At 38.1% G+C, this 13,508-nt stretch overlaps 1 protein-coding gene across 1 annotated transcript in view; it reads right to left on the bottom strand.

Annotated features, from left to right (window-relative positions):
- The window catches only part of ankrd26 (ankyrin repeat domain containing 26), a 41,218-nt gene extending 29,506 nt beyond the window's left edge, over positions 1-11,712 (bottom strand). Inside the window, exons 1-17 of the mRNA XM_030772166.1 lie at positions 11,513-11,712; positions 9,973-10,087; positions 9,283-9,456; positions 8,711-8,817; positions 7,703-7,840; positions 7,412-7,572; positions 5,843-5,875; positions 5,124-5,160; positions 4,942-5,008; positions 4,784-4,844; positions 4,509-4,705; positions 4,293-4,436; positions 2,524-4,172; positions 2,031-2,208; positions 1,091-1,247; positions 774-838; positions 84-161 (exon numbers count right to left, since the gene is read on the bottom strand). Of these exons, the coding sequence (XP_030628026.1) occupies positions 84-161; positions 774-838; positions 1,091-1,247; positions 2,031-2,208; positions 2,524-4,172; positions 4,293-4,436; positions 4,509-4,705; positions 4,784-4,844; positions 4,942-5,008; positions 5,124-5,160; positions 5,843-5,875; positions 7,412-7,572; positions 7,703-7,840; positions 8,711-8,817; positions 9,283-9,456; positions 9,973-10,087; positions 11,513-11,712 (3,561 nt within the window). The remainder of the gene's footprint in view (positions 1-83; positions 162-773; positions 839-1,090; positions 1,248-2,030; positions 2,209-2,523; positions 4,173-4,292; positions 4,437-4,508; positions 4,706-4,783; positions 4,845-4,941; positions 5,009-5,123; positions 5,161-5,842; positions 5,876-7,411; positions 7,573-7,702; positions 7,841-8,710; positions 8,818-9,282; positions 9,457-9,972; positions 10,088-11,512) is intronic.
- Positions 11,713-13,508: the final 1,796 nt, after the last annotated feature.

Raw genomic sequence — 13,508 nt, 5'->3', positions numbered from 1 at the left:
AACTTAACCTCAAAATTGCACAATACAGAAAGACATTGAAAATAAAGCTCAGCACTAATACCTTCATTTCCCTCTTCAGAAACCCTGGAAATGCCATTTTGTGACTTGGAAGATGAGTTAGGACCATCAACCTGTTGTGTTCCTGAATTGTCAGAGGCAGACTGTAAACAGAAAAAGAGAACTTATAAGAAGCAAAATAAAAAAGACAGAAGCTAACCCTTGAGAACAACAAGACATTAACTTATAACAAATGGAAAACTACTTAATAGATCAGCAGTGACTGGTCTGAGAAGTGCCTGTAAAAAGTATGGATCCCCATTCCATTTTGTTGCCATATAAAGTGAAATTCAATACATTAGACAAGACTGTAAAAAAGGAAAGATCTAGGATGAGTAAGAAAACACATTTTGGGGTAGAAGCAAGGATGCAGGGTATGTAATAGGCACTCAGCATACAAAAAAAGTGTGTGCGTTTTCCAGATTCTTCCATTTTTTAAAATTTATTTATTTATTTTTTTACACAGTTGACAAACAAGCTATCAGCCAGTTCCTTTGTGGCTGTATGAATTTCAAAACACAGGCTAAAAAATGTCCTTTTAAAATTAATGCAAGATTGTCAGAACTGACAAAATATCATCCTTATGGGAGTTACGTTACCGAGAAATGCAAATTGTTGGAGATGACATTTGGCATTTGTATAGTCTCAGATCTTGTTCAATGCTAATGTAGTATTCAGTGCTCTTCAGAGAACGTGTAACTGTATTTCCCCTTTACCTCAGAGTCCCAATTAGAGTCCTCTTCGTCATCTCCCTTTTCCAGACCCAACTCAGACAGAAAATCTTGGTTTAAAAGAAAACAGGGTTATAAATTCTACATACATAAAATATTGCTCTTAAAAATTCATAATATGCTTGTTTTGGGCCTTAATGAAAATTTCAGCATGTCAAGGAAGATTTTTGACTACTCCCTGATGAAAAAGCAAAAAAATTACAGGTTTCATGGTCCTCTCTGGTTTTTTACTTTTTACAATTTAAGAATACTGTAAATGTACCCCTTATGGAAATTTACTTAATATTTAAAAAAAATCCTACCTCTTTGCTCATCTTTGGAGACTACAATATTTGGTGCTGACGAATTTATGCCAATATCAGACTTCTCGCCATGTTCAGTCTGCTCATTGTCTTCCTGTTCTATTTCTTCATCATTTTCATCACCATCCTCATCCTCTTCATTAGGCGAGTCCTTCTCCTGTTGTACAAAAGAGTTTCATGAGTTTTGAGACACAATTGTGTGCTGACTACCAAGACACTATAGGTTCAAGCTATCTGTTCAGTTAGTGTGTGGTTAGGTGTACAGAATAAGTTGCTACAGAGACACACCCAGGACGGAGATGAGCCACTCTCGCAACATAAAGAACTGAGCTGAAGTTAGCCTGCTATCCAGCTAATTTCCCTTCACAGTATTTTGCCATCTGTTGCATTTACAAAATACACCATCCATTTATACATCTGGCTAAATTAATCCTGATTATAAATGACTCACATCCCCATATACCCACAAAAAAAACAAATATTCATCTTCATCTTCATCTTCAAAAAGCATAGCATTAAAAAATTGCATCATTTTGGTCCAAAAAAAAAATGGTTCTAACAAAACAGAAATAGACTGGCTTTTAAAGCATCCGTATCATGCATTTTCTAGAATTGGTTGCAGTAGGGCTGAAGAGATGTAGAGTGGAGGAGAACTTCAGTTCTTTAGCCATGATGAATTATCTCCATTTGCCAGTAACTGACAGTTTTGGTCACTAAAACAACCCCTAACTGTTCAACAAATGCAAATGTTTCACTCTGAAAATGTTTTACAATTACTGGTAGAAAATCACCTGTTAGAATTTCTCTCAAAGAAAATAATTTTTTTCAGCACATGCCACATGTGACGCTTAGCTTTTATTAGGAAATACTTTTCATTGATTATTTTCACAAACTATATCTCCAGCACAAGCGACGGGCAAAAGGATCCTGCAGCACTGACCTTTTCTGAGTCACTGGCCAAAGTATGGTGAAATACATTCTCAGAGGGGTCAGTGAGATCAACGTCATCGATAACTGTCCAAGGGACTTCCTCTTCATCAGACAGCTCTTTGTTTGTTGAGTGTTTCGGGCTTGGGAAGGCTGAGTGTTTGGGACTTGCCATAAAGGAGCCTTTTTGGCTAGGTGACGTTAAATGTTCAGGACTTAACGTGGGAGAGTGTCTTGAACTTCTTGTAAGAGATTGTTTGTGGTTAGATGATGCTGATTCTTCCTGACCTAGCACTGACTGTACAGGGTTTACGGGTTCTGGGAGTGATGGGCTTGGAGCAGTTGAATATTTTGGAATTTGTCCATCAACATCTATTAACTTAGGAGTTGCAAAATGCTTGTGGCTTGGTGAAGCAGAACTTTTGGGGCTGGAACTTATTGAAGTAAGTTGTTTTGGGCTTTGTGAGGCAGAATTATTTGAAATTTTTGACACAAAATATTTTAGCCTTGGCATTTCATTCTCAGTTTCAGAATCTGAGAGCTTTTCATCATCATTCTCTCCAGTTTCACTGGCAAAGTCATATTGCATTTCATGTATTAGACTGTCAGAATTATCACTCGCCTCCTCTCGGTCACTCATATGTTGTTCCTCGGCTACAACATGTTCATGCTGTTGGCCAAAATTGTCACTAACATCATACGGATCATCACAATGTCCAGCATTTGTGGACACAGGCAAATTGATAGGCTCAAGGTTCTCCACTTTCACAGTATCCTCAGAATTTTCCTCATGAGTTGGGGATGAAAAAGGCTGTGGCTCATGTAATTCTGATGACGAGCTTTCTGAACTATCATCATTCTCAGCTTTCAGCTCATCACTAATTTCATTTTTCTTTGTGCAGGGAGGCATCTTATCTAGTCTTTGTTTGTCTTGCAACTCCATTTCTGGAGATGACCTCTTAGATACTTCATCTCCCCATGATCCATCACCCCAAGAATCAACAGGAGAATCCACTTCACCCTTTCTTCTTAGTGCAAGAACTAAATTTGATGTTTTCTCACTTTCACCAAGTACTTTTAAGTCTTTTTTATCATCTGAGTCTGTGTCACTGTTATCATCTGATTCTCCCAGGAATGTATCGGCAGGCGTAGTTTGAGATATCTGTAACTGTGGGAACAAGGGAACGTCTGTCTCTCCTAGCTTATCTGACTCTTCTTCACAGTCTAGATGTTTCTCTTCCATGGCCTCCTTTTGTTCTTTTCCTTCATCTTTCTTATCACCAAAATCCACTGGACTTTTCTGATCTCGCAGAGGTGGACCCGAAGCCGGTGACACACTATTAATTTTATATATTTCTTCATCAGAGTCACTATCTTTGTCATCTCTCCCATTTTTCTCTTCAGTTGAATCAGCATCATTGGTCTGATCAGCTCCTGCAGGACTTGGCTCTACAAGTACTGGTGTTTCTAAAATATCTGATGAATTCAGCGCATTGTCATTAGCATCCTTAGGTTCCACTTCCAACAGTTTCTCAGCATCCTCAGCATCACTGTTGTCATCCCAGTCTTCATCATCCCCATTTTCATCGTGGCTAATCAACTGATTTGATACATTGCCTGGATAGAGAGATGTCTTGGATTCCACTGGAACACTCATGTTAAAGTCAGAGACCTGATCATCATTTTCGTCCTCATCAGAAAACCTTGATTCTACCCGAATGGCAGATACAAGACAGTCATCCTCTATATTCAATGTCCTTGGGAACGGAATATCATAGATAGGATGCTGTGGAACTGTATGATGCTCGGTGTCAGCTGGGTTTTCTAAGCTACTGACTTTCTCAAAGGATTCTATACCTAGCTCTTCTAAATTATTATCAACTTTGAGAGGGAAGTCATTTGAGAGTGTTTTCACCTCACAAGTAGGGAGCTCTATGATGGACTCATCCCCTTCTTTCATTTGTAGAGGTGGCTCATTTGTATCCGACAGCACACAAGTTTTCCCTTCAACAGCATAATCACTCTTCATGGTGGTGTTTTTGGCCAAATCCTTTGCTTCAGTACCTTCCACAAAACTTTTGTCTTTATTCTCTTCAGCTTCATCACCACTATGGGCAAAATCTTCTTCTCTATTTTCCTCTTCCTCTTCATCCTCCTCCTCATCATCATCATTATCATTATCATCATCATCCTCATCCTCATCCTCATCCTCATCGTCATCGTCATCGTCATCGTCGTCATCATCATTGTCATCATCATTGTCATCATCATCAGCTTCATCCTCATTCTCATCCTCTATGTCATCCTCATCCTCATCGCTGCCTTCATCATCATTATTATCATATTCATCCTCTGACTCTTCTTTCTCCAGGCTTTCTGTTTTCAAGGTGTTGCCTTTTAGCTTGTTACCAAGGGGTAACTCTGAGAGTAGAAAGGAAGATGATTTCATGAGAAAACATAAAGACACTTATAAAAACTGCTGACAAGTTACCTGTTGGGAACTGCTGAATGGGGCTGAGGTCATCTGAGGAGATTTGGAAAAGGAAGCGGGGGAAGGAGCTACTTGGTGGAGGAGATTGGAGGCATTCAAGTGGGGAGTTTTGGTAAGTGATGGGAGTTTCATAGCTTCCTCCTCACTGTCATGCTCAGTGTCTGTTCCACTCCATGACTTGTCAGGATCCACTACAGCTACAAGGCAGGGATGACACGTCACAAAAGAGCCATAGGCTAATTGAGGAAGACATGCATATTACTCTCATTGCTTACCCTTTCTTTCTTCCATCTTTGAGCCACTAATTAGATTCTTTAGGTTTACCTTTCGGGGTTTCTGAAAAATGAAAACAGACACATCATGAGAAACGAGGACCCTGAAGCTTCTGATGCTGCACCAATCTTTGTATTATATTCACATGTTCTGTTCATACCTTTGGACTTGAATCCAGCTCATCATCTGATGAGAGCCATGAGTCAGCAGCGTCACTTTTTGATGCTCTGTCAAAACATGATAATCAATCACTCACAAAGACTTATTACAAAGTGTTGGGAAAATGTCCGTAGCCCTGTCTTGTCTCTAAATATCCTTGTATTTCCCAGTTACAGTTCTTACCTACTAATGGAGTTGGTAGGTGAACTGTCTTCTCTTTCTGTAAGCAAAAGAACATTATACCAAACTCAGAGAAGCTTCTAATTTCTTCAAGGATGTAAATAATCACACATCAGATGAACAGAGTAGACAAATACAGACATGGATCTCTGTGTAGGCCTAAACATACAGCAACAAAAATACAGCAAGAACAGAATAGATCATTCATAAACAGAAAAGGGAAAAGTAATCTTAAATGTACAGTGCCTACAGAAAGCCTAAGTCAAGTTGAACTCCTCCCATGTTCTTTGTGCTCTCAACCAGTCTGTAGGAACAGAGAGTATATGCAGGGTCATGGGGCTACCTTTCACTTTTTGACTCTTTTCACCTGTTTAAACTGAGGAATGCTTTTTTTGGAACACTCTAACAAGAGTTGTTTTCCTGTAGGCTGGTTAGTTAAGTGTTAGAATGAACCTTTGCTTTGAAATATTTATTTATACTGAATTTTATCAACATTTTTGAAACCAACTTTGAATGTAGTAGGATCAGATGTGTAAATGACTGAAAAATATTTCAACTCATTGCTATCAGGGACAAACATAAAAAATTTGAAAGAGTTGCAGGCTTTCTATAGGCAGTATATATTCCAGGTATACGTATGATATTACTGACAGCAAAAACTTTAAAATAATTTTGTGCCTGATGTGGTATTCCTACATCAACTATAATGTTCTTCACAATACCTTTCCCTGCTTCTTTTGTCTCTGCTCCTGGTTCTAGATCCAGTGAGGAGGATATGCATGAGGGGTAAATGAAACAATCAAATGAAACTAAACAATGCTCAATACACACTGGCACTGTCACACAAGGAATTCATGAGTACAAGACAAACAAAACAGTTATGACAGAAGTTTCATTTTAGGAGAAAATTTATCAAAAAAACAAAAGTTAATTTTTATGTTTGTATCATAAAAATCTGTAAGATGCATAGATTTTCATTGCTGCACACTATTTTTTTAACAATTGCTTGGTCAACCAGTTGAAGAATTGAAGGGGACAGTAAATGATACAACATTAAATCATCTCATCTCTAAATCCTTGTGAATGCCACAGTATAACCCATACTGATATCATTACATGTTCATATTTGTTTTCAGCTTTTTTTTTCTTTAATATGTGTTATTACTCTATGTTCTCTCTAAACTCTACACTGCTGCCTTACTCACACTGAGCAACAAAACACAAGGGAAGTGAGGCAAAGTGTTGAATGAAATGAATGTTGTTTAGAATGTGTGTGGTCAAAAAACAACCACAAAACAAAACAATAACACAAACTGAAGTGACAGACTTAAGATCATTATGCTCAAAAAGGACACATGTGGAAGAGAAAAATGTACTGTAATATTTTTACGACCATATCCTGCCATTCATTTATTTACTTTTACATGTAAACTTCAACAGCGATAAAATGGTAGGCCTTATTTGTTTTTCCAAAGGATGTAGCTCATACATGCTGCATTTCATACGTGAAAATTTCTGATTAAAGGATATTTTGAAGGATTGCCAGAAAAAGTATACATTAGGGATTATCAACAAATACAATAATAATGATTATGCCAAATGGCTCTGTAATAGATTTCTGATGTTCTTAAGTGTTTTTTTCCCTCCTTGAATATGATCTTAACTTCTTCAATTTTTGCAGGTCCATAGTTCAGGTCAAAAGAGGTGCAACATTTCTCTAATGTATTCATCTCCTATTCATCTCTGATCATTTGCAATACATAATGCGAACAGTCAATCAGGAAGATCGGATTCTGATCGGATATGCAAAAAATCGGATTTGGACTGACAGTGTGAACCTAACCAAAGTTATTAAACAAATCAGAAAAAAAATGTTTCACTCTATATTCTTTTTCTTATCAAACTGGCTTTTAAACTGTTTTCCATGTTATTAGTTCCTATTAATACTTGTATTACTTCATGAATTCATTCCTGAACTGGGTCCAGGAATAACACTCCCACCCTTAGACATGAAGCTGCCCTAATCATTTACCCATGACAAAGTCATTTGAATAACAAGTAGACATTAGTAGTAAATAGTAGCAGTGCTACTACAACTAAAGATTCTGGTATTCACTGACATTCATGTAATCACAACCATGTCCTGTTTAATCTGCTAACAGTGAGAGGGGCAGTGTATATGAAAGGTAAAATGTGACTGCTGCAGTAAAAAAATTTAGAGCAGAATTCTAATTCGCAAAGTAGTGTAAGGCTCCAGATTTTGTGCATGGATGACAGAACTGGGGACTCACCATCTTTGTCTAAGGCAGGTCCAGCAATAGCAAAACCTGCATCAGCACCTCCTGTGTGACTGCTCAACATGGACATTCGCTTCTTTTTGTCAGGGACGGAATGGGATGGAGACTGCAAGGATTTCCTCTTGGTCCCATGTTCTATGATAAGGTGTGAACAGCTGAAAAATAGAGAGAAGAATGAGACTGCTGTCCTCTGATGGATAAAAAATAGTAGCAATATAAAAAAAAACAAGTAAAAATATACAAAATATTTAAACTTGGAAAAAGCAACAGTTGAAAACTCCTTACGCATGATGGCCATTCATAACAGCATAGTCATCCGATGACCAGCCTTTATCATCCTTGGCAGTGATGTCAGCATCATACTGTAAAAGCAGTCGCACCATGCTGATCTGTCCATTGCATGCAGCAATCATCAAGGGGGACCTTCAGTGGAGGAATTAAATACAAATTACAAAAGGATATCCTTTAATTCACTTTATGCATGATTATGTGATAGTCTAGCTATGAACATACACATGGAATATTTGTGGTATCAGAGCCCACTTCAGCCTAAACAGTGACAAATCTGATGATCACTTGAATCAAATGACATATCCTGATCCAAACATGCATGTCTACACACCTGCTGAATCATCTCCCGTGATAGCTACCTCAGTTCACCTTCCTGACTCTATCCGTGATTAACACACTAATCAAACTGCCTTATACAATTAGTTTCCAAAGATATCCCTTTTCTAGCCCTGCCCACTGCATCACTAACTGCTCTATCCTGAAATTCAGCAACACAGAATCACATAAAGTATATTTAGAAACTGTCTTATTCGTGTTCAAAAACTAACCTACTTCATATTACTCTCAGATTCACTGATTTTACCACAAGATGGCAGCATTCACTAAATTATAATTGTAATGTTCTACAAATCATAGGTACATGAAAACTATAAAATCAGAATACAAATCAACAGAATTGTCCTGTTAACAAAAATCTAGAAATAAGTAACTTTGGAAAAGAATGGCCCTTGCTTACATCAAAAGAATAACAATGTTGTATCTTTATTTATCTGTCTTTCACACATATGCATAATCTGTCCAAGGTTTAATGTCCAAGGTTTTTGTCTTTAACTCTCTTTAAACCTACTCATGCTGCAATGAGTGGCACGGGTGGTCTACTCCAAAAATTCACACACAGCTGTTCTGCACACTTTAATCCTTGCTGAGGAAAAGACTTTTTCTTAGCAAAACACCTTAACCACATAAAAACATCTGGGAGGGCTTAAGTGCTATATGCTCTACCGTTGCTCTTGGTTCTTGGTATTGACATCGGCACCCTCTTTCAAAAATAGCTCCACCATCTCCGCATGGTTTTCCTCCACTGCCAGAGTCAATGGAGTGGCACCTTCCTGTGTGTGGGAAAATTTTTAAAAATTCCAGGAACTGTTACATTTCATGAAGACATTCACATGTTAAACGGTTTCCACCTGCTGATAGATCTTTTCACATTAGGAGCTGCAAAGCTTTGTGGAGCACAACACACTCGGAGGAAAACACTACTCATCCCATGATATCTGCTGTTACATAGGGACATGTCCATCAGTGACCTCCAAAGAACAATGAGAGAGAGAGAGAGAGAGAGAGAGAGAGAGAGAGAGAGAAAGAGAGAGAGATAGACTCTTGCTGATAAATCAGCCCAAGGGAATCTTGCAAATACTTATATGCAATTTAAATATTCTGATATCACTACACTGCACCTCCACTGTTTACAGCCTTTAAATGGCTGAATGTGACCATCCACAATTCCCTCACTGGGCATAATAAATCTGGCCATTCTTGTCTTGTGGACAGCATAATCACTGTTAAAGGCTAACCTTATTCTGGGCATTGATGTTGGCTTCATGGTCCAGGAGCAGCAGGGCGATGGCGGGGGAGGGAATGAGAGCAGCCAGGTGCAGTGCTGTATTGCCATTAATATCCACCAGGTTGGGATCAGCCTCATGTTCCAGCAGGAGGGCTACACAGCGATCCTGTTGGCATTGCACCGCCTGCCAAAGCCACACATCGTCAGCCAAACACGTGAAGGCACAAACACACACAAAGAACTGGTAGACAAATCATTTTTCTCTCCTGAGGTCTACAGTATGCAGTATTGTGGAAAGAAATGGGGAGTGAGCTTTGTAAAACTTAGCTCTGCAGCACCGAAAAATGTCACACATTTAAAAGATACTTTGTTTTATTTGTATGTAAAAGACGTCATGATGTGTTTATGCTTTTTTTTTTCTCCCCCACATTGTTTTGTTTCTCACTTGATACATTTTGCCAATATCTAAATCTGTCAGAGAAAGTGGCCAGAGCAGAAAGGGAAAAAAGTAAAACATCATGAATAAGCATGTTTGATATGTCCTTAACACACACCGCACAACAAGATTAATTTTTAAAAAAATTTAATACATCAAAAGACTTTAAAAGTTTTATATTCATTTCTGAAAAATTAAAAAAAAGAATTACAGCTACATCAAACAACTGACATAAATAAAACTAGTTAAGAAATTTGTAATTACCTTCATCAAGGCTGAGCGGTTCTGATTGTCACATAGATTAAGCTTGACTTTGCTCTCCACCAGGAACTGAACCACATCAGTATGTCCACTTGCACATGCTATATGCAGAGCAGTTCTGTAAACGGAACAAGACAAAAGACAACATTTAAGATATACATTTAAAGGCGGAAGAGTCAATCATCTTATATTCACTCAAAACCAGTCAAGCTTGTTTTGCCTGCACACTTTGTGATCTTGCTGCAGTACATTTCACATGTAAGCCTCAGACATCACCACACCAAGCTTACAAACTGCTGCCGGTGTTTTCACTGTCTTTTCTGCTGACGCTGCAAATAAGCAGTCCATCAGTGGTAGCACAGAATAAGTCTGGGATCAACCTGGGAACAGTACTTCTGTGATTATAATAATAATAATAATAATAACACATACTGTTTTAAAAAAAATCATAAATATCATCTCATATATATGAAAACAAAGCCATTTGTTAATATTTATTTCTATTTGATGTTTAGAGAGCTATTAAGGCTGAGGAGATTTTTGTTGATGCTTCCTAAACTGCACTGTACCAGAGGCTTGCTGGGCTAACAGCATGCTGCACCATCAAAATGCTACCCACGTGAGCCACCAATGGTCTGAGCAGAACTCCCAAAGTCTGAGCAACACGGCATAATTTATCACTTATCCATAACAATGACAGAGTAAATGTACAGAGACTATGTATAAACAGATACTGTCCTATATATATATATATATATATATATATATATATATATATATATATATATTATAAATGAATAAACAATTCAGCATGTAAGCAAATAAATAAATAAAACGGCTATGAAAAGCCACATGATTTCATCTTCTGTATTGTATTTATTATAGCCCTCAACTAAGTGACACAAAAGACATACAGGGCTAGTATGAAGCAGACTTTAGTACAAAAGGTGGGGGAAAAACCTACTTAACAACAGTGAATCCTGCAGTTTTGCTCATGCTATAGACTTCATCTACATATATAATTCAAATGTGTTCTACAAAAATCTACTTTAAGGCAGCATGCAAAGCTAAATATCAGTATCCTAATTAACATGGTTATTCTTTTCAGTAAATACTTTACAGCACATGGCTAAAGATTTCAAAACAATTGTGTAAAACCAATAAAATGACAGTTGCAAAAAAAAAAAAAACTTACATAATTTCTGAGCACATTACTGATTTTCCATGACCTAACACCTTGCCTTAATAGTAAACCTACAGCTTGTCACAGCATGTGTTCAACTTTACTCAGCTATTGGGAATTTAGGTGTTATAGCTGTTAAAGGATTGGGTCAGGTTTTCTGAGCTGACTTACAGGAAACATGGAGGCTAGGCAAAGACCAACACTACAATCACCAGGATTTAGTTTTCAATCATTTGTCAGAAGCTCAGAAACACTCTTGAAGTTGTCGTGGTCACATTTTGGTGTTCGGAAAAAAATCCCCACTGTGATGTGGAATATGGGATAATACACATTTTCTGGGGTAAAACATGCTACCAGTACCTGTTCTCCTTATCCAGTTGATTCAAGTCATTCTTTTTTGCAAGCTGTTTCAGTTTCGCCACATCACCGGTGGATGCTGCCTTATGGACCTTCCCCAAGTCTTTCTCTTTGAGGTCATAAGCTATAGATAACGAGCTCCCAGCATCAGATGCGCTCGGGGAGCCTTTTCGTTTCTTTGTAAAGTTGAAAATTTTCTTCATCGTGTCAGGCTATGCAGCTGTAATGAAACCAACTGCATCGCTTTGTGGCAACTCTAAACGAAGATCTGGCTCTCTCCGAGGATCGGAGGCATCTTGCCAACCCCTAAGAATAAAACAAGCAAAGCGGATTAAGCCATTTGATAACGCAGAAATCCTGTGCATAGCACCCAGTACTACAGAATGATCTAACAGCAGTTTACCCGAAATAGATAAGCCCTGGTTACAACCTTTATGGTAAACTGAAAGTTGCTTTACATTAATTTGACTAGGCTAGGCCGTCTGAAATAATTTACTTAACGTTAAGGTATAGCGTATAATCAGAAGTAGCATTCTAGACACATTAGTAATAATATATGATTTACCAAGTTATCTAAAATCTTGATATAATGACTTTAATGACATTGTCATAATTACCCTTTAAGCAATTCGATTTTTCGCCTTGGGATAAAAAACTAATACCAATGAAATTACTATGTGCTATTTTGAAAATCTGCTGTTAGTTGCTTCTAGTCGTTCATTAACATACCTGACGAAATCACTGCGGTTCTTATAGTCGAAATGTACATTAAAATAATGCAGCCAACAACAAACTGTGGACAGAATCAAGAAAGCAAACACGATAAAAGAATTTTGCGGCATCGACCTAGCTAGCTAGTTACCGGGGAAGAAACGTTGGGCCCATTTACAGTCTGTAACCAAGGCAACCGTGCATGAGTATCAAATTCAAGAGGATCTGCGGGCAAGCGAGTAAAACTACACCAGAAAGCTTTTATTAGAGCGATCTGGTGGGAAAATAAAACAATGCCAAATATGAACAATTACACACGACATCATATTCACAACAGAAAGTTGGCTTCAAGACCCCGAATTCTTCATCAAATAAATACGTTGTAAACTTGAACACGTCATTAAATTATGTTAGGCCACATGATAGCTCGCGAGCCAACCGCGACATTCAAAACATTAGCTATGGCACTGCCAAGCTGCAGATAATTTATGGTAACATAACTGATACTTTCATGTTGTGTTACATTTATCCTGAGTTGTAGCGTCTCATGGTACTAATAAGGACGGCCGCGTATCTAGCAGAAGTACAGTCACTCTATCTTTCAGCCCCTCCGAAAGATGGCTTCAGAAATCCTTCCATGTTATTTCTTACAATCCGTTATCGCTAGCTTAGCAATGCATAGGTAGCCTTACGGCATTCAAACAAGTGGTAACTTCATTTTGCTCCATGGGTTGTGTGGGGTTGCATGTGCTCACTGTCAACTCACCGTGCCCCGGAGTGGCCAGTTTTCAGTATTTGGTATTCCAGTTTTTGTTGCTGGAACTACTAAACCTCAGATAATCTCATTGTAGACATCCGACAGTAGTTTAAAACTCAGCTACTTAAGATTTTCAGACTTGCCACAGGGCATCTTCTTGACGTCTACTAAATAGAAGTTTTGGGCGAGTGGAGTTCATTGCCGCCACCTGCAGGATTGGCGGTCACTAAAGGCACAACAGTGATGGAAACGGGAGGAATTTTGAGTAACTCTCTCACTTGAAGTAGTGAGATCTGAAATAATTCAAAGGTATCTAAGTCACAAATTTGGCTACATTTTCTCAAATCGTTATGTACAAGGATGCTACACAAACCTGATCAAGAGGTTCAATTTATTTTGGTAAAATGAACTGAACTTCCAGTTAAAAGCAAAATTATATAAACCGAACTGGTTGAAATGCATGCCGGTTTAGACCAATCATACATTACTGTGTCATAAATGGGATCTTTCAATCTATTAAAAAAACTCTGG

This window comes from Chanos chanos, chromosome 4 (genome assembly GCF_902362185.1).
Source record: "Chanos chanos chromosome 4, fChaCha1.1, whole genome shotgun sequence".
In the NCBI taxonomy this organism is placed as follows: Eukaryota; Metazoa; Chordata; class Actinopteri; order Gonorynchiformes; family Chanidae; genus Chanos; species Chanos chanos.
The sequence above is the reverse complement of the archived record's forward strand: the minus strand, read 5'-3'. Positions and strand labels throughout refer to the sequence as shown.